Source organism: Lacerta agilis, chromosome 3, assembly GCF_009819535.1.
Source record: "Lacerta agilis isolate rLacAgi1 chromosome 3, rLacAgi1.pri, whole genome shotgun sequence".
Classification (NCBI taxonomy): Eukaryota; Metazoa; Chordata; class Lepidosauria; order Squamata; family Lacertidae; genus Lacerta; species Lacerta agilis.
Genome location: NC_046314.1, coordinates 71,147,065 through 71,168,454, shown reverse-complemented (window position 1 = coordinate 71,168,454; position 21,390 = coordinate 71,147,065). Strand labels below are relative to the sequence as shown.

Sequence of the window (21,390 nt, the reverse complement as noted above, 5' to 3'; positions counted from 1 at the left end):
GCGCTCTCCTTAGGCGCTGCAGGACTCCAGGAAAGAAACCGGAGGGGGGGCGGGGACAAAGAGCCTCTCTAGCCGCGCCAGTCCGTCCGTGGCCGGCGGCGGCTGCGGTGGTGTTGGTGATGGCGGCCGTCCTGTCCCCGCGGGTGTGTGACAGCGACCCGGCCACGCCTGGAGCCCAGTCTCTCAAGGTGAGCGGGGCAGCAGCAGCAGCAGGAGGCGGCCGTCCTCTCTCAGGCGACTCGGCCTGCTGGGGCGGGAGAATAAATAAATAACGGGCGACCTCCGGTGAGAAACGGCAGGTTGTGAAGGACTCTCGACAGCGACCGACCGAGCGGCCCTGTTGCCTCGGCCGCCTCCCCGCCCCCGGGCTCATCCCTGAGGAAACGAAAGGAGCCTCCGCCCCTGCCGTTGCCTTGGAGACGAGTCTCCCAAAAGCCTCCGCGCCCCCGGCCTCCCCCTCCAAAGCGGATGGGCAGGAGCGCTTTCCTTGAAGTTCCCGCTTAACTGCCTCCTTCGCTTTGTGTTTATTTCGCCCCTGCCTCCCCACCTGCGGGGAGCGCGGGGCGTCCAGTGGTTCTTGTATCCAGGATCGCATTGGCTCTGATGCTGCTCGGTTTCTGCAAGGTTCCCTTCATTATTCCTCATCGTGAGCCTGTAGGCTGTACTGCTGCTGGGACTAAAGAGTTGATGCTGCGCGTATGGCTGCATAACTAGGGATGGGGAACCTGCGATCCTCCGAATGGCGTTGGACTCCCATCATTCCTGACCATTGGCCAAGCTGGCTGGGGCTAATGGAAGCCGGAGTCCCAACAACACCTCGAGGGCCACAATTTCCCTGCCCACCCTTGGTTTATCCTCATTACAACTCCTCCACGACATTTGCATTTCACTCGCAATATGTTCCCATGGAAGGTGTGTGTGTGTGTGAGAGAGAGAGAGAGAGAGAAAGAGAGAGAGAGAGAGAGAGAGAGAGAAAGTGGACTTACATATTGCAAATGATCTACAGCAGTGGCTTAGAGAGCTTCTCCACCATAGGATCCTACTGTGGGATTCCTGTTAGGATTCCCCAGCAGTGTCAAAATAGGTTTTGCCATCACTGCAACAGAATCGCAAATGCAGTGCTTTATTTCCCCCTATAGGAGTGAATGGCCATGTTCACTTAGGAGAAAGTAAAAGAACTTTGGGGGACACCATGGGGTGGCAGATAAATTACCTTCTGGTGGTAACCCCCCTCCCCACAAATAAGAACCCAACCTGCCAGTTCATCTGCATAGCCCTATCCTGAGTTTTGTTTCTTGGTCTCTCTAGTGTTGGTAATTCACTTTCATATACATAGTAGATTCTCTTGTTGCTGTCTTTTCCATATGGTTATCTACCTCTGCAAGCCTGTTTACTGGAAGTATGTCCCACTGATGGGATTCTTTTCCAGCTTGTATATTTAGGATTTATGTCTTACTGAAACCTCATATATCTTTCCCTTTAGGGGCAGCATGATACTTTCAGAATATTTTCGGCTTCTGCAAATAATTATATCTCACACTCTCAGTGATATGTGCTGTAGTCTGATCCCATAAAATGCATTTAATCCAAGAAGTCCCTCTTACCCCAGCATACCTTGTTATATTATCACAGATTCTTGAACAGTGTATTATTCCCACAGTTTCCAAACTTCTTTCCCTACAGACAACTTGAAAATTACCAGTACTAGTGGGCTTGGCAGACCACATAATGATTTTTCTGTTTCTTGTAGTGATTGTAATTCCATAGAATACAAATTGTAATACAAATAACATAAATTGTTGGAGTTGGAGAGCATTTCAAAACTGAAATCTAAACTTTTAAAATTGTGTTTCAGTTATTAAATTTATTACTATTTTAATAATTTTGTACTAGACTTTAATCTTTGGTTTCGTCTTTGTGAGCTAGCTAGAGAGTGTCTGTTATGGCTTTACAGATGCAGTAAGTAAGTAAGTAAATAAATGAAACAAATAGTCAGATCCTAAACTATTTAAAGCAGAGGCCAGGAAACCTTTTTCTCTTTTTGCCAAGGGTGGTAATCTGCTGGAAACCACTTTCTGGTGGTGGGTAGGGCCACCCTGCCTCTCTCCACCATCCCAGCTTCAGGAGCTGCTGCTTCAAATTGCTCTGGGCCATGAAGTGGCAGTTCTCAGTTGAGCTTGCTTCCTGCACATTTCTGTCAGAAAAAGGGAGAGGAAGCTTCAAGAGACACCCGCCGATTGTAGGCCAGGGAGGAGGGGTTGAGGCTGAGGAGAGGATGCAGACTGGATGGGGATGTATGCCATGGGCAGGTCGTTCCCCAGTCTTGATTTAGGGTCTTAAAATCCAGAATAATTAAAATCTAGGTCTCTGATGAGTATGTGTTATAAGTCCTGGGAGCTCTGCTTTTCAACATTTGTCGCTTTGCTCTTAATGTAGGATGATACAGAAGAGAATTCAAATGATGGCAGCCAACCATCAAAAAGACGACGCATGGGCTCAGGGGACAGCTCACGAAGTTGTGAAACTTCAAGTCAGGACCTTAGGTATTATCATGCATTCTGTTTTTTTCTTCTCTAGATGCATTCAGTATGTAACCTTTCCCAATATGTTTCAGATCATTTAAATAGAGATAGGAAATATATGTCTGATCCTCACTTGCTTACCCTCAAGCTTGTTAGGGTAACTCCCCATGAACTAGAGCTCTGAAATTTTGTACTCATGCAGTCAGAGATGGTCACTATTGGAATTTGAAAATAGATTGTAAGTACTTTTCTTTCTCAAAAAGTTACACTGGAACTGTGCCTCTTATTATTTAGTTGCCTCATTCTACCTAGAAAGTCGAAATTTGGGGGGTTTTTTTATAAAAAGCAGCAGCATATTATAGGACACCATGACTAACCTGCAAATGAGGCAGTTTAACATCTAACAGTTGGAACATAGTCCATGAAATAAAGGGCAGTTTTTAAAATTTATATTCTAAAAAGAAAAATTCCACCTGAAGCATGTCCAGGTGGTTAACAATTTAAATAAACAAACAAGTAATCCTATGGAGCAAGTAAAACGGCATGTGGGATACAATGATGGACTGTGGACTGGAGGGTTATTGGTTTGCTTGTTTTTTGTTCTTGTTTTTATTATGTATTTCATTTTTATGTTGTGAACTGCTCTGAGATCTACGGGTGAAGGACGTATAGTTAAATTATTATAAATTTAAGAATTAATTAATTAAACACTGATTGTTTCAAGCTTGATCTTTATGTGTTTAGCTTTAGCTACTTTCCAGCTGAAAACCTGATAGAGTACAAATGGCCACCTGATGAAACTGGAGAATACTATATGCTTCAAGAGCAAGTCAGTGAATACTTGGGCGTGACCTCCTTTAAGCGAAAATATCCAGGTATTAATGTTAGAAATCTTTATGTGAAGTGTTACAAATCAAATGTGTATCCAAGAGGATGTATGAATGTGTTTTCATCTAGACTATTGAGGCTCCTATTATTTTGCTCTTGACTGCAGAATTCCTCAGCTTCCTTTGGGAATGTATTATACGAGAATGGCACATTTGGTTTTTGTCTCTTTGTTCATTGATATCTATGAAAACATGTTTTACTTTTTTGTAATGTTTGTCTTCTGTCTTGAGTGCCTGACTTGGAATACTTTGAAAAGATGAGGGTTTTAAGCAATTATTTTCATTTTTTAAACCCTTTAATAAAAAATAATTGAGATAATATTTTATTTGTTATTCACAGTAATGAACATTTCAGTTGTTTGGTTTCCACAGATTGTTGCTGGTAGTCTTGAGCCAGTTACTGTCATTCAACCTCAGGTTCCCTCTGTGTCAATAAGGGAACAATGAGGACATTCCTCTCAACATGACTGTGAGCATGAAGGATAAGTGGCAACAAAGGAAGCAAAAGTGATTGTACTTCCAGTGCAATTGTGGAATCGCACATCTACTTTATGATCGGATGTGGGAGCACCACGTATTCTTGGAACGTGTGCATTTTGCTGCATAGATGATGTATGAGTCCATGCTTCATACTTTGCAGAAAAAGCACAACAGGTGAATGGGCAAGTCACTCACATCTCTTCTGTTGCAACTTGTTTGAATTCCTGTGGCTACCTTTAATTTGAGCAGGGGGCTTTTTACAGCACATTCTCATTTTTTTGTGTGTAAGTAGACTTGCCCCTGCTTGACTTGGTGAAAAGGTGAGCTAGGGAAAGCAGTCGTGACTTCCATCCCCCCCGCCCAACATGCTTCTCAGGTTTGGTAGAGGCAAAAGGCATAATATTCCCTGCATGGGTTTTCTTATTATTGTTTCCTGTGACAGAAGCAGTAACTTTCTATTACAAGTACTTGAGTGAAATTTAACTACAACACAGCTATATTTATTTTATACTTTTGGAGAGGTTGCAAAAATCCTTTACACTTTCTTTTTTACTACTTTTCTTCCCTTTTCCTGGAGATTTAGAAAGACGAGATCTATCTCACAAAGAGAAACTCTACCTCAGAGAGTTAAATGTCATTACAGAAACACAGTGTACCTTAGGTAAGGACAAAAGGGGCATTTTTTTCCTTTAAAAAAAATAAAGTATGTAAACATTTCCAAGAGAGTAAAATGTAGGAGAGATTATTCATTTTTTACCTTTTTAACAATAAACTTCTGAAGATGTGGAAACTGTTATTCAAAATATTATTACTTCATTGCTCCTTAAAGTGGATTGGGAATAAACTGTGAAAATATGTAATGTGTTTAGCTCAGCTTTAGGATTATATTATTATTTATTAATTTATGTAACTGCTTAAGGCCAGTATAGGCTTCAAAGCAGTTTACAAAATATAAAAATCAGTTACGCTAATATAACATGTAAAAATCCATAATTAAAATAGACAATAAAACAATACAGCAGTTGGAGCAGGAGATATCAGAACTTGATTCCAAAGTTCTGTGGGGTCAATCATTGTGCAATTGTCACACACACTTTGCACTGCACTGATGCTCTAAGTTAGGATGGCTACAAATATTTAAAAAGAACTAAAACCCCCAAAGCCCTTAATTTTGTCTCTTATTTTGTAATGAAATTGCACAAGTTACTTTTTGATGTAACCTAGGTCTCACAGCCCTACGCAGTGATGAAGTAATTGATCTGATGATTAAAGAATACCCAGCGAAACATGCTGAGTACTCTGTCATACTTCAAGAAAAAGAACGCCAACGAATAACCGATCACTATAAAGAGTACTCTGTAAGTTCTGTCTCCAAATTTACTTGTGAAGATGTTTACAGTCTTGGAACATATTAAATGTCTTTTGGGATAGATAGCTTCTACAGCTTGTGAACTAATGGAAAAAAACCTGTTTCAGCAAATGCAACAGCAGAACACACAGAAAGTTGAAGCAAGTAAAGTTCCAGAATACATTAAGAAAGCTGCCAAGAAAGCCGCCGAGTTCAACAGCAACTTAAACCGGGAACGAATGGAAGAAAGAAGGGCCTATTTTGATTTACAGACACATGTAGGATGGCTTAATTTTTTTGCTCAAATGACTGTAGGTAGCTTCTTGTTACCTATAGTAAAGATGCCAGATTTGGGGAGGGGGAGGTGTTGGAAAATACAGCATTTTATTTAAAACTGAGTAGATATTTCTTAGGAGAGAGAATATAGTTGGAAGTTATTTATCCAGTTTTTTCTTGGTTGAGCAGGGAACTGACTTTCTCAGATCTTGCCACTACCCTCTGGAGTAGCCCAGTAGTCACCACTGGTTTACAATAGTGAAACATTATTTTGATTGGGTTTTGAATTCCTCCAGACTGAAATCACTGTGAGCTCACCCTCTTTTACTCTTGATACTTTGAGATGCACAAAAAAGGTTTTGTCATCCCTATATTGCTTCACTTCCAGTACAATTGCTCCCTTTTTGTTTATAAAAAGAAATATGAAAATGCAGTAATCAGCGTTTCAGATCACTAATGCATTTTAGAAATATTCATTCTTTATGTTTTATTTTGTATTCTGATGGAAACGATAAGGAATTTTATTTTATTTTAAACATGGGAGCACATAGGAAAACTGCCACTTCAGGTGTTTTTCTTGAGCCTTAATTCTGTACACAGAGTGGGGAACTTGGACCATTTTCTTTCCCTTCTCCCTGCCCCTCAGCCACAGTGTAAAGCGATTAGGAGTATGGATCTGCTTGCCCTAATCCCCTCTTAGGCAGATTGATGCAATTACAAGGCAAAATTTTGGGATGTGGAATGGAGGGTCACACTACAGATATTCCTACACAATATGCATATGCCATACCATTGTGATCCAGAAAACACATAAATATATCTGTACATGCATGCAACAATATTTAACATGTACCTGGGGGTGCATGCAATACTAATGCCTCACTGTACAGAATTTCCACTCCTTGGGATGTGATCCACTCCTTGGGGTATAGAAGATCTGGTAATTTTATCCAATCTATTGGAATTGAATCTCAGGTTATATGATGCATTATGCATGAGGGTGAGTTGGCAACGGAAATTTCATGGTTCCAATGAATCTAGCTAAATACTCATTTGGAAAAGCAAGCCACTAAAATGTAGGAAATGAGCTTTTTATTTTTTTCTGTTAACAATCCAGGTTATCCAGGTACCTCAAGGAAAATATAAAATCTTACCTACGGAAAGGACAAAGGTTAGTCCTTATCCAGTGTCTCTCATACCAGGCCAGTTTCAGGAGTACTATAAAAGGTAATTGTAAAAATAATGAAATACATTTGCTCTGATGAATCTGATTGTTTTTATTTCTTGAAAGCATTTTACCCTGCTGTTCAGCCAATGGGGAGGAAAGGCTGTCAGAGCAGCTTGCAATCTAAAAGTCACAACAGAAAAGGAAAAGTTCTTGTGAACATGGTGGGAAAAGCAAACAAGCACTAATTCTTTATTGCTTTAGGAAAATGTAGCTTGTAGAAATAAAAAAACCCAAATATATATAAGGGAATGACATACTTTTAAAGGGCAAGCTTGGCAAACCTGGCTTAGTTACCTCTCTATAAAAATATAGAATAACAAAATATAAGAGTTACCTTGTTTAGCATGTACTTTAGATTGGATTCAGAGGATCAGGCTTTTAGCAAATGAGAAAACATTCCTGTGTCACTCCAAATGGCATGGCAATGGTGTACAGTACGTAGGGTCTACAGAACATATCTCTTTATACACAGTGCTTTTACACATTTTACTTGCATGAATTCTGTTACAAACGCGGTGGCCATCCTGGGGATGGTTGTAGTGGAGGAGGGGGAGAGACTAAGGTAGAAGGGACAGAGAGGCTGACAGAGGCAGATGAGCAGGGAAGCAAATGGAGGAAGAAGAAACCCTGACTCCCTTGGTTGTGGAATGGAGCAGAGGTGGACAGAGAGAGATGTAGGCAGAATAAAAAATGCTGGGGTGGATCTGGGATGAAGCTGCAGCTTCTGCCTGCCTCTCGCCCTGTCTACCTTTCTTCTCCCTTCTGCAGCGGAGGAGACCAGGTTTCTTCTTCCTTTTTATGCCTCTACCGCTTCCCTGCTTATCTTGCCTCCAAGGGAGCCAGATTTCTTCTTCCCCCGTGTGCCTTCACTGCTTCCTCACTTATTTCACATCCTTCTTCCTCTGGCAGTGGAGACACAGGGAAGTCCTCCATGTGGGGCCTCCCCCACTTCCACCCAGCAGCTTTTGACTATGTGGTGATTTTGCATATGCATGAAGTCGAACTGTATATAAAATTGTTTTATTATGACCTTTCAGATACAAATTTATTCATCATAGTTGCATCACTGAAAAGTAGTTTTTGAGGTACAGCCTGTTTGTATTATCCCTTATTGCCACACATAGTGTATCAAAGTATCTATATAAATGGTACTGGAAATAATTACTTCTTCACTTCAGATACTCTCCAGATGAGCTTCGATATTTGCCACTAAATACAGCTCTTTATGAGCCTCCCTTAGATCCAGAGCTACCTGCACTGGATAGTGATGGAGATTCTGATGATGCAGAAGAGCGTGGTGATGAAAAGAGGAAAATCAAAGGCAATTCGGTGAGCTAAAGTAGTGTTTGCCTATGTATGTGTGCTTTCATATATAGCTAGATAGATAAACAGAAACTTCAAAAATACAGAGGATAAATACACTATTGTTATCCAAGTGTTTTGTAAGAATAAAGCACTAGAGATAATTTTGAATTGTATTCTTATCGATATACCTATTGTTGTTTCTGGTTGAAGTCTAATCAATTAACCTTGTGCCATTCTTAAGACTTGTTAAATGTGATCCTAGCACTCCATCAACAGAGCGCTGGATTGAAGGGCCGGGCTATTAGTTATTTCATTGGGTACCTCTGTGGTGAATAAGTGCCCTATTCTTCAGAGTAAAGAAAGCCAAGTTCTCTTGGCTTTGAAGTTTAGAAAGAGATCCATTTTTCCTTTGTCCACTCTAAGCAAACCAACAAAATGATGGTGCTTTTGTTATAGGACAACTCATCTGGCAATGTTTCTGAAGGTGAATGCCCCCCTGAAAACCAGGAGGAACCTATTCAGGGAAGACAAAAAACAAGAGAGAAAAACTCTACACCAAGAAAAGAGGGTTCCAAACGATCTGTATCCAAGTCAGTTCCTGGGTACAAGGTAGAAGAAAAAAGCCCCTGACTCAGCTTCTTTACTGACCAGCCTCTCTCCCTGAAACATTTAACTTTGTTTTTTCAAAAATATGGAACTTCTGCTTACTATACTTGGCTAGCTGCTCTCCTGTTATGCATTCCTGTTTGCTTCTTTACTTCCTGTTGCTTTATTTTACTTGGGGCCTTACTGTTTGTTACCCTGGCTGTGGAGTGGCTTCTATTTTCTATACTTAAATTGGTTCCTAAGCAACTGTAGCATGAAACCCCATTATAAAGGAAGTTTCCCCTCGTTTTGCAGGGTGTGTGTGTTGGGGGGGTGTTCTGTTCTTTTATTGTCATTATAAGGTAGATAGTTACATATCAAATATCCCGTTGCTCATGTGTGGACTGGACTTTAAAAATGTTGCAAAAACTTTGCACATATATTTTCTTAACTATTTACAGGTCAAAAGCATTTTAACTGTTTAGAAATTGATTTGGTAATAGTAATCTTAACATTTCCCTAGAATGTAGGATGCTGGGAACCTAGATTTGATTTGAGCAGCACTACAGTGTTGTTTGCAAGGGGAAATGTTCAACTAACCTTGTAAGAACCCATTTAGACAATACTTTTTCACCCTTACCTCTATGGGCAGTGAGGGTCAGGAGCTGCTCTTGGGACTCACATGCTTCCTCCATACCACTTCTCCTAATGGTGTGAATAATGACTAAACTTGAAGGTCTCCACATTTGAATGTGAGCATCTCCCTAACCTTGCCAGTGTATAGATATCCAACTCTGTAATTTAGAAAATGGTTCCGTATCATAGGGTAGCGGAGATTGTGGACTAAAAAATGGGATCTCCTGCTGCGGTCACGTTGTGTGTTCAATGGGGGGGGGGGTAGAGAGAAAGTATGTGATCCTGAGATTGCTTGTGATAGCATTGCACAGAGAGGTGAGTGGGGAAGCGGCAGTATCTAACAGGTTCAGAATCTCAGAACCTTATCTTAAACTTGTCATGTTTGAACAGTGATTATTACATCCAGTTTTGTAATTATCAACGGATGGATTTCAGTTTAGGATTAAAAGTATTTTTCATATTTCAGTGGAAATTCATGTTTAGTGTTAAGGAAAATAAGAAGCAAGCTATTTGGTTTCCATTGAAACCAATGGGATATTTGCTTTATATTATAGTTGGAAAAAGATAAGGCATGTGGATTGGAAAGGGTACAGGAAGAAAGTTAAGGATGGTAATTCTGAGTTGCCAGCATGATTGTTAAACAATGTCTAGCCTGAGAAGTTGTGTAGCACAAGTAACCTAATTTTAAAGTTCTGCGAACTGTTACCAAACTGCATCATTTATTTTAATTGCTTCCCCCCCCCCCAAATCAAACCGTTCACTTTCCAGTTTGCATTGCACAGCTTTTGTTGGAAAAGACCAGCAGGAATATTGTTTTAACAGGATAAATGCATACTTTTAGACTATATTACAGAAATGTTATATGTCATCTATATCTCATTTCATGAATAATTTTACATGATGCAAATAAGAGATTTAAACTTTTGCAGAACATGTCTATTTTTACATATTTGCATTGCAAAATGTTTACTTTATTACAGACTTAAACTCATGCCAGTAATGTAATTTTATGAAATCCAAAGATGAAGCTTGAAAGACTTAGTAGCATTTTTGAACTTTAAGTATTATGTGAACAAAGTCCATAAGATTCAGCAAATGTTTGACTAGTCTTTCATTGTGAAGGGATAGCATAAAGAAGTGATTATCGAGGCTTGTGACTGCTAAAGATACAACTATCTTTTTTCAGTACTTGGATTCAAAAATGGATCCTATTGATTGCTGGTCACTGGTTCAAAAGCATATTCTAGTAAGTCTAGATAAATCACAGGAAAGCTCTATGCAAGATCTCCTGTCATGAATGCTTATTGTGCTCTTGCTGCTGCCATTCATTTCAATGGTGCTGGTGTTGAAGTCTTTCCTGGTGCATTGGGCCCCAGGAAGACAGCACAAACACAATGATGCCAACAACCCACCCACCCACCCTCACAATTTATGGCTATTCTCACTATAACTTACACTTCCCTGAATGTAAGGCCAGGATGATTTTAAACACATGATAGATTTTATGGAACTGATTAAAACATGACAAATAGATAGCTATCTATCTATAACAGGTATTTTTTTATACATTATGTGCTGAAAATGGGACTTCAACTATTGTCCCAGGAATATATGATTTTATTATGCAACATGCACTACACATTTATCATCCTTTACCAGTCTTTAAATTACAATATTCACTCTAAAACTAAAATTCAAGCTTAAGAAGATTTACAATATCTGGGCATACTGTTATTATGCCACGGAAAGCAAATGTTAAGAGTTTTTCTCCTTTTAACTTCTGTTTAACTTTTACTATTATTGAAACGTTTTTTCCACCTCATGATATACCATTCCTATATAGCCATTAATTTTTACTGCAATTGATGAAGGACTGGCCGTTATAATTGCATATGCAGTATTCTTTTCTCAGAATAAGGGAGATTTGCACATATGTTAAGTTGAGCATGTAGCAAGAGACTGACTTGGCCTTTCCCCCATCCCAGAATTTTCCAATTTACATTCCGTTGCTATGAAAACAGGAAGAACTTATTTTCTGGCAAAGTAATTTTTGGAAACATGGTGTGCTTGTAAGCTATTTTTGATTTAGCTACAGTTTAGCTGCTGAAATTCCATTGGTCTTGTTCAAGTGTAACATTTCTGGTCCAAGAAACCATGGTTTTGGAGTGGGAACAAGCGAAGAGTTTGAGCTCTCCATCTTCCCCATCTGTCATCTGCCAAACCTGGAAACTGTAGTTTAACCCACCAGGAAATCTTCATGGAATCTGCAAAGCATTGAAATAAATGCAGTTAATTTATTTCTGTGGATCCATTCCAAGTATGACTTGGTCAGATATAATCCCAAGGGGTGATAGTCAACTAAGTTTTACTCAGAGCAACCTTTTGAAATTAATGGACCTAATCATGTTACGTTCATTAATTTCAATGAGTCTACTCTGAGTAAGATTTAGTTGGATTAAACCCTGGACCAGGGATGCTACATATGAACCAGGCCAGTGTTTTCAGTGGGATTTAATCTTGTGTCTGGATTGCAGCCTTTGTCATAAAACCAATTTTGGGAGCAGCAAGCCAGGAACTCTTTTTCCCCCTCACCTCTTTTGTCAAGTTGAATATGATTAGGAGAACAATATGTCAAACAGTGTTCCCGCAAAGCCATTTTTATTTTTCTGTTTTCACTTAAAATTGCTTTGAAATGTGAACAGGCTTTCCTTTCTATTTCATGTTGATAGGGGAACGCTCCAGTGTCTTTGAAGGGTCTTTAGTACACTGTGACTATTTTACTCCTAGTTTTGTGGAACTAGGGCTAGGGGAAAACATTATTAATAACTGCACCTTCACCAGTGTTTTCGCATTTAAGTATCATAGTATTAACTGCACATACCACAGCACAGATCTAGTGACTCAAAGGTTGTTTTGCTTTGGGTGACTGAGAGGTTGCTACTGTGTACCACATCAGCAGAATATACATATGGTAAAGAGAATTAGAGAAGTGCACTTGTTGTTTTGTTTTATATTGATATAACTTAAAACACAAACATTACTCATAGAATGTAGCAATACAAGAGGGAGATCACTGCAGGAATGAGGTTTAATATTTTGTTGGTAGGCGCAGGGTATAAAAAGGTATAAAAGTAAGAGTAGAATAGGTAATAGAAATTTTTTATATGTATGTTTTCTTTCTCGTGGTATTTATTATTTTGTAGAGACATTTGTGAATGTTAGTATCCTTTTATCATTCAATTATATTTATGTATAAAACAGGTGGACTATGCTTTTTTTAAAAAATAAATAAGCAAAAAATTATTCATGAATGCTTCTGTCATCTTTTGGAAAACAAGCTGTTTATAAATGCCTTGTGGGTATTTAAACAAACCTCTGGAGGCCAGGCAAGTTAAAGTGCTCTGAAGCCCTAGTTTAATTTAGATATTCAAATATTCTAGGGAATCAGACTAAGGCTTATTAGTATGTACTTCTCTGTGGTTTAGAAATTATTAGGAAATACTGGGTTAAAAAAAATCAGTGTTAAGGTTTGATTTTTCACTTTTATTTTGCTTATACAGTAAGTTCTAAAGAACCTATTTTTCTGCATTTGATAAGCAAAGTTTTTATAAACCAGTACTTTTCATTACTTAACAGCAATCAGAACATCTCAAATCTATGCTGCTTCTCTCAGCATAACCAAAAAATTACTGACAGGGATATGTATTTAGCAAGGGTAGCTGTTAACATTTCATTGTCTGAATGTTTAGAAAACTAGCATGAGAGACCATTCCACATTTATTTGTTTAAAGCTCCTCCTTCTTTCCTTATTGGCTTTGCAAAGTTCTACCTGCTCACACGTCTCTCTCTTTCAAAGCTGGGGATATGTTCAGATGTTTTGGTGCTTGTTTTGCTAAGTAAATAAGGTTCTTCTTCAAAGTGAAAACTTCTAGTGATAGCAAATAAGCAAGTTCACACTTGGAGGTTCCCATTCTGCTAGCGTAACATGACAAGGTGTTTCAGGTACAGATACATACAGTATCTCTTAATGCCAGCAGAAGCTGCCCTTGTATGTAGACAGAAATTAATACTGTATGCAAACTCAATTGCATAAGGGATAGAATTGGTATCTACCCTGTTCAAGGGTGGTATGAGCTAGAGTTCCATCTCTTTGTCACATAAGGACAAAGAATAAAAGGGGACAGTGTTTTGCACATTGAAAGTGCAGACAGTTGTCGGGACAAACCAAACAGGCTGCAGTCTGTGGGACTAAATTGGCTATATATTTAAAACCTGCTCTTTATTTCTGATCTTATATTTGCTAGCGACGGAGTCAGATTTTGTTTCACATGCCCACAGCTAAGTGTCCAATTGCAGCTTGCTTCATTTCGGCATTGGCTTCAACTGATAAATATGAGATAACCTAGCAGGCTTCAATCAGCAAGACTCAGCTGTGCTGGGAAACATTTCTGCCTATGGCTTTGCTGAAGTTCAAGTCTTTAGATTCAAGATCTGCCTTTCAGGAGCGAAATACTAGGCTGGCTGGGTCATTTGTTTGAGTTGATGTTAAGACAGCACCTTTAAACTACTATGAATTATTCTATTGTATACTGTATCATCTCACTGGTCTCAATAACATTGTTGCCAGTGGCTCTTTGCAAGACTTCAGCGTTAAGGCAACACACAACACTATGAACTGCTAATTAATTCAGTTCAGAATGTTTTGCCAAAGCTCTTTGTAGAAGGCAAAAAGCATTATATATGATTTAGCATATATATTTTATATTTATAGTTCAAATAATATGAATTGCACTTTCCCACATTACTGATTTTCATGCATCATGTGTAGGCTATAGACAAACAGTAATATTATTAGAAATTATCCACATTTTTCTTTGTAAAATTCATATTCATTGTGTAATTTGATCATTTGATTGTCATTTTTAAATGAAAGAGTTTGAATTACATACGCTTTCTTAGGCTGGGATACATTTTGTGAACTATACATGTACATGCTTTGAATAGTTTGTTCATTTCTGTTCCCAGTATAATCAATGCTTGCCAATTTTTAATCATTCCCTTTGATCCACACCACTCACAAAGGTCATTAATTTATAAAGGTTAAAATAAGTACATTTTTTTAAAAAACAAAACAAAACAAAAACCTGTTCTCAATTCTTCTGGAATGAATTTATAGCCCTCTTCTACCCTTCCAGCCAAAGGCCATTCCAAATGCTATATGTGGAATTTGTCTGAAGGGTAAGGAGTCCAACAAGAAAGGGAAGGCTGAAGCACTTATACACTGCTCCCAGTGTGATAACAGTGGTAAGTAACAGAATCTGCTTTGAATAAATCTCTAAATATTTAAAGTGATGACCCATTTTAAAGAACAACATGAAATGTAGAATCAAACTAATGCTTTTGCAATTTTTAAAAATAAGTTAATTTAGCATATCTGACATGTTGAAATGAACTCAAAATGTTCTGTGAAATAAACCATTTTAATTATTCTCATTAAAGATGCTTCATTTGACCATTCTAGTAATGATACTGGTTTTGATCTAGGCCACCCATCCTGTCTGGATATGTCTGCAGAGCTTGTTGCAATAATTAAGACCTACCCTTGGCAATGTATGGAGTGTAAAACATGCATTATATGTGGGCAACCTCACCATGAGGAAGAAATGATGTTCTGTGATGTGTGTGACCGTGGCTATCATACGTTTTGTGTGGGGCTTGGTGCTATTCCAACAGGTAATTATATAAGTTACTCTTGTTCAGAGATTGAACCAAGATCCAAGATTAATGAAGCACAATCTTGCTTTACTCCTTTTAGAAAGCTCAGATCTCAACATTTTGTATGTCATTTGTATCTATTTTAGTGAAATCTTGGAGGCAGCTATTTCTTACACACTTCATTTACTCTTTCAATTATTGTTCATAAAAAGTGTTTGCAATTTAGGATTTAACAGTATACCGTTTCCCTGAAAACAAGACATACCCATAAAATAAGCCGTAGCAGGATTTCTAAGCATTTGCGTGATATAAGCCATACCCTGAAAATAAGACATAGTGATAGGCATGGCTATGCAGCGCACCAACACGGAGCGGTTAAGAAGACGGGCAGCAACTGACGTAATAAAAATAAGACATCCCCTGAAAATAAGCCATAGTGTGTCTTCTTGAGGAAAAAGAAATATAAGACAGTGTCTTATTTTCGGGGAAACACGGTAATAATAAACATTGAAAGAAGTAAAAAGATTGGAGATGGGAAGTCTGATGTCAGAAACTTAACTAGAGAGAAGCTGACATCTGATGAAAATTATTCTCAATGGGTTTGGCAGTGCAGTTTCATTGAACTGACACCTTCTCTTTTCCCCCTCCTCTAATCCCACACCCAATGTGTAATTTAAGGTTACAGTGGTGCCCCACTAGACGAATGCCTCGCTAGATGAAAAACTCGCTAGACGAAGGCATTCGTCTAGCGGGAGGCTGCCCCGCTAGACGAAAAAGTCTATGGGGCTGCCTCGCAAGACGAAAATTTTTCGTCTTTTTTTTCGTCTAGCGAAAGCGCGGCTGTCATTGCCGCTTCGCTAGACGAAAAACCCGCTAGACGAAAATTTTCGCAGAACGAATTATTTTCGTCTAGCGGGGCATCACTGTATGTGACTTTAATCAAGTATAAATGTCAGTGTTGAAAGCCACTGAAAGCTTTTCTGAAGGTAAGAAACACATCGTAAATCGAACAAGTTTTTGAAGCTAGCAAAAAATGTAGGTGGTTCTTTATCAAACAGCAGGTGTTAAATCCATTCAGGCATGTAATTATACTTTACAAACTGTTTTCTTCATTGGACAAAGGAAATTAAAGCTAACCCAATCCCACTGTGCCTCATTCACTATTTTGCTCTTTTCCTATAGCACATTGAATGAGTCCCTATCTAAATTTACCTAGGGAAAATAATCAAGTAGGGTACTGCTGTCCCTAGTTTCAAACTTACTTAAGGGAATGAACAATAGTGTGCTTTTTCAATCTCAGAGGGAATCATTCTCAGTGCCACAGCATGAATATTAAGTGATGTACTGACATTTAAGTAAACAAACTGAAGAGGCCCAGCATATACTACTTGAACAATTCACATGACTTGAGTGTCACCGGTATATGCAACCTTGAATAGCTTTCAGAATATTATATAAAGAATTGAGAAGCAAGCACAGTTTCTTCCCACTATTGCATCTGTTTACCAGCCTGTGGGGAAGGAGGAAAAAATCTTCAAGGTCCCTGAAATTTAAGTTGCATGAAATTGAAAAATAACAGCCAAATTAAAAGCAAGTTTGCTTGAAAGCAAGTCCCACATCATTCATTGGGACACAGTCCCAAGAAAGTGGGCATATGATTGCAATCTTAATAACATTTGTGTACTCTGCTCCCCAAAAGCACTTGAAGTGAGTGACGTTTTTATAGTAGCAGATGTTTGCTCTACTGTTAACTGACAACTCTAATTTTGTAGGTCGCTGGATTTGTGACTGTTGCGAAAGACAACCTCCAATACCCAGAGGCAGAGGAAGAAGAGGGAAGAACAGCAAAGAAGGCTAAAATCAATATTTACACTCTTTGTATATAACTGCACAGAAACAAGTGCTAAAATCGGTGCTATTTTACCTACCACTCTGTATAAGGAAGAATACCACTCAAAATGTTTTTCAACAAATAAAGTTTTTTAATTTTAGGAGGACAGGGAAGGATACATTCTATTCCAGTAGCTTTGCTTGAAAATCCCATGCAGAGGGAAAGTGCCCTGTTGAAATTCTGTACATCTATCAATTGTTTCATGGATACAGTGCTGCTGCATAGCAGTCATTGCACAACAGACTTTATATTTATTGCATAGCAATCACTTGTGTTCTCTGTCCAGCTCAAAGAAAAGGACTGAATCACTAGTTGGCAATTACTGTTTTCTGATGGGAGTTGCCTCTAAGCAGAGTACTAATGCCTGGCAAGAAAAAAAACCCCATCAAGTGGTACAAATGTCATATGATATAATGAATTTAGGTTTACAGCAAGAAATCATGTAGACCTTATATTTGTCATGCCAAATTATGTCTCTTAAGTCAATGATTCTCCCTTCAAACCATAAGAAAAGGAAGAGAATTCATATTTTCTTTTTTAGGATGTTATATCATATGAAAGCAGCCTTAGTTAAATGGCGTTCATGTTCCAAAAGCTGCTAGCCTTTAAAAACGGTATTTGCTCCTAGTATTCATACAGAAGAGGTTAAAGTATTTATAATTGAAATGTGCTGAAATACTATATGGAGATTAGTCTTTTTACTATTCTTAAAATCTTTGTATAGAAAATCAGTTTTATTCAAAGTCACAGTGAACTGTAATTCATATCTGACCCTGATCAGTTAAGAGAAAACGTATACAAATACTGTGCCTGTTGCAGTGTACCTGTGGGAAAAGTTTACAATACAAAATTAGTTATGGCTTTATTTCCCCCTCCCTGGCAAAGAAAGTATCAGTTAGGTACTAACCCTCACATAATAGCATTCATTCAATTGTCTATATTGTTCACATGTGCAGACCAGTTGTTTAGCTCTGAATCTAAAACAGAATTTCAAGTATTAATTTTAATATTCCAATTAGTATAGTCCAGAAGACTGATTCTTCATCCTGAGACTCATCTTCTCTTGCATGAAACTGCTTCTGGTTCAAATCTGTATCTTCTGGGTTGTAGGAGCCACCACCAAATGGAGATTCCACAACTGTTTGATCATAGTACACTTTCATTTCAAATTCACTTTCCAGGTGAGAGGGATGGCCATAAATCCCTATTCCCACTGGACGGCGGAAGTGCGCTGGCACATAAACGACATCTTGACCGCAAGTTACTGACTGCAATTCATAATCATCAAAACTGGGGTGAAGGGTCACATCAGATATGTACAAGTCTGCATCCCCTTTTAAACTCTGCATCTGAAGCACTATCTTCCCTTCATGATTTAACCTTAAGTAGCTGTAGTTTCCAGCACCAATCTGACCTTGAACCACATGAAGGAGAATCCATTCTTCAGGTACGTCTTCTTCCTCATTATAAGCACTCGCTATTAGAAGTCCTTGAAAAGCAAGCAGTATTACTAGGACCCTCTTGCAGTAGACTGCCATAACACCTGTGTTGGATATAGAAAAATCTTGTTCTGTCACTTGAAATTATACTGTCAAATAATAAGATTCCATTTCTCCAAGAGTAGCTATGAATATTTGTAGACAGTCAACATACTGTCTCATTGTAAGTAGCTGTAATAATTTGTGCTCTCTTAGCAATCACTACTACTCTCACATAATAGTTTGCACAGGTACACCAATGCAAGACAGTCAGTAAAGTTAACAAGGTACCGTAATCCAAATGGCACAAAGAGCCAAGCTACACATAATGCAGATATACTAAATACAACACTGAGCAATCTTAACTGCAGCCAGCCAGCACAGTGCAATCAACACCTCATCCAAAGCCCTGCTACTCATGGAAAGGTGGTGGTAGGGAAAAACCGTGGTGGTAGGGAAAAACCCTGCTATGCCAGCCAGAAGCACGCACAGCAGCCAGGTCTGATACTGTAAAGTAATGGCAGTGGGTGTGGTTCAGAATTCATTGGATTCTAGGCTGGCTCAGTCTTCCCTCCACTGCCCCAGAGCCCCATTTTGCAGTCTCTGCATTAACTGAAGCTACCATGAGTGCAAAGAATACTACACAAGATATTGATCAGGTTTTGCATTGGTGTCATAGATAGGCTAGTCCTACATAAAGGCTAAAATTCATTAAATTCTGAATAGCAAAAAGACATGCCAATGTTATAAGAAGCACAAAAACTGGGAAATAAGGACACAGGCCAGAATACTACAAGTATACAACAGCTTCAAGAAGAGACAAAATTGCCTTTCATCATGAGGTCCCAGCCAGGCAGTTTATGAAAACGCCCCTAGTCATACAATAAATCCACAAAACTAACCAATAACACAGTTAACAAACCAGCAGCACAGGACAGCAACATAGTAGGTGGGAAGTCCTCCACTTGGCTAAAAGGCCTGGATAAAGAGGTGCATCTTGACCAAAAATCCAAAAGCATATAATGATGCCACAAGACACACCTTAGTGATGAAGTTATTTCACAACCTGAAGGCTACACCTGGCCAGGTCGCTGTGGGAACTGGCAGGCACTCCTTCAGATCTTTGGGGCCCAAGTCAATTATGGCTTTTCAACAGCAGCCAATGCAGTGGGTAGGAGGAGCTGTCATTCTGACACCAGTGTTGCTGTGCTTATCCGGACAGGAGCCCCTCGAGGTCACCCCCCCAACCCTGTCCAGAGAAGCAGCGGCAACATCGGTTGTCACTGGCAGCTCCACAACTCTGCCCCACCGCACGTGCCGCTGCATCCATGTTTTGGCACCTTCAACTGGGCACGACAACCTGTGCAAATCTTCCCTGAGACTGGTGAAGTCCGGGAAACCCACCAGCAGCCTCGCTTTCCCTGGAAAGAGTTGCCATCCAGTCTCGAAAGAGAAGCAGAGACAGCGGTGCTTCGACCCCACCTGTGGAACTCTGCACACATATTTATCCGAACTTTCCGAGAAGGAATTCGGGGTGGGGGTGGGGGCCGAGAGAGAGAGAGAGAAGGCATTGTGGGCGGGAACCTCAAGGGGCGGGGAGAACGTGCTCACTTTTGAACTTAGACTTTGCCCCCCCCCGCCACCTGCCTCCCTCACATATCTCTCGGGGGGTCGGGAGGAAGAGCCCCCCCCCTTCTTCACCGGCCTTTACCTACCCCAGAAGCAGCCGGGGGGGAGGAAGAGAAAACGAAAAGCTTCCCCGCCCCTACACTCAAGCGCCGCTGCAAAAAGTGGCAATCTGAGGAAGGGGAAGCCCCTCAACTGCTGAAGCGTCCGCCCCACCGCCGACCTCCCGACCCGAGCCCGCGCTCACCCTAGCGCCGCACCCCAGCTCACTCCGCTCGCCCACCGCCCACCAGCCACCATCGAAGAGGCCGCCGGAGCCTCTGACAAGAGTGTCGAGCGCAGCTCCGCCCGCCTGCCCCCGCGCGCGACGCACGCAGCGATGTAACACCGCGAGATTTGAGGCTGGAAACTCCCCGGCCTATTTCTAGTCTTGCTGGTTTTCGTTCCGCCGAGGCTGGTAAGTGGGGCGGGGCAAGTGAGGGGCGGCAGGTAGGCGGGGGACGGAACTTACTGTCGCCATAGTAACCGGGCCCCAAAGGGACGCAACGTGGGTGGATTCAGCTGTGCGGGACTCTTTCAAAAATATTTGAAACCTTGAGAATAGCCCGTGCGCTGTGTATTTTATTTATTTATAAAAGTATTTATACCTCGCTATTAGTAACAATGAAAATAAGAGCGGTTTACCACAATTATACGTAAAACTACATAATAAATACCTTATACAAATGCAACCCGTTTAGATACATGTGATTTGTTTGCGATGTGCTTGGCACCACGGACTGCTGCCATTAGCTGGCTACTTTATTTTTTCTCACACAGAGAAATCGCATTGCTGTTGCAAAGAAAGCAAGAACTAATAGCAGGTCTGGGCCAGGATGAAAAAGACCAGCGAAATACATCACGTCAGGTACAAGAGCATAGAAAGATTTTAGACGAAAATAGAAGTCTTCCCATATGCAAAAAAAAAAAAAAAAAAGTTGGGAGTTATCCAAAAGCAGTAACAAAAACGTCAAGGGATGTCATGATTCAGTAGTGGGACTTCAAACTGACAATGTTGCACAGAAAAACGTTATTTAAAAAACCTATCCCTCAATATGAAAAATAACTACAACCCAGAGACCCATATTCAGTATGTCCCCATGTCAGGTATATTTTTATTTGCACTGCATCTCCATCTATGGAGCACCCTTGATGGCAGATGACCACAAATCACAAGAGACCCAGCAAGACTTAGGGGATAACTTTTGCTGGAGAGTATGGCGCAACCTGCTTTCTGCATAAAGCACTTGAGTGATTGTGACTGCTAAGTGGGTATTTGGGAGCAAGAAAGACATCATGAGATGGCAGAAGAGCCCACAAAGGTTCCAGGGTCCAACTCTGCTTCCAAAACATTTGCCTCTGGAGTTACTGTAG

The 21,390-nt window shown here is 40.0% G+C and overlaps 2 protein-coding genes across 5 annotated transcripts; one reads left to right on the top strand and one right to left on the bottom strand.

Moving 5' to 3' along the window:
- Positions 1-35: 35 nt before the first annotated feature.
- On the top strand, positions 36-17,675 carry PHF10 (PHD finger protein 10). 2 transcript variants are annotated; one of them, XM_033144220.1, is made up of 12 exons: positions 36-188; positions 2,437-2,543; positions 3,267-3,397; positions 4,473-4,550; positions 5,114-5,247; positions 5,366-5,515; positions 6,631-6,740; positions 7,920-8,070; positions 8,503-8,655; positions 14,463-14,571; positions 14,812-15,000; positions 16,755-17,675. In XM_033144220.1, exons 1-12 carry the CDS (start codon positions 120-122, stop codon positions 16,838-16,840), a joined length of 1,467 nt encoding a protein of 488 aa, XP_033000111.1. In that variant the 5' UTR covers positions 36-119; the 3' UTR covers positions 16,841-17,675. The 2 variants fall into 2 exon arrangements, with proteins under 2 accessions (XP_033000111.1, XP_033000110.1); XM_033144219.1 differs by having other exon boundaries at positions 4,467-4,550.
- Positions 16,944-20,326, bottom strand: C3H6orf120 (chromosome 3 C6orf120 homolog). 3 transcript variants are annotated; one of them, XM_033144222.1, is made up of 2 exons: positions 20,225-20,326; positions 16,944-18,416 (listed from the first exon to the last, which is right to left on the bottom strand). In XM_033144222.1, the coding sequence occupies exon 2, from the start codon at positions 18,409-18,411 to the stop codon at positions 17,851-17,853; it is 561 nt and encodes a 186-aa protein (XP_033000113.1). In that variant the 5' UTR covers positions 18,412-18,416; positions 20,225-20,326; the 3' UTR covers positions 16,944-17,850. The 3 variants fall into 3 exon arrangements, with proteins under 3 accessions (XP_033000113.1, XP_033000112.1, XP_033000114.1); XM_033144221.1 differs by lacking the exon at positions 20,225-20,326 and adding an exon at positions 19,756-19,849; XM_033144223.1 differs by lacking the exon at positions 20,225-20,326 and adding an exon at positions 19,254-19,442.
- Between the last annotated feature and the right edge of the window lie 1,064 nt (positions 20,327-21,390).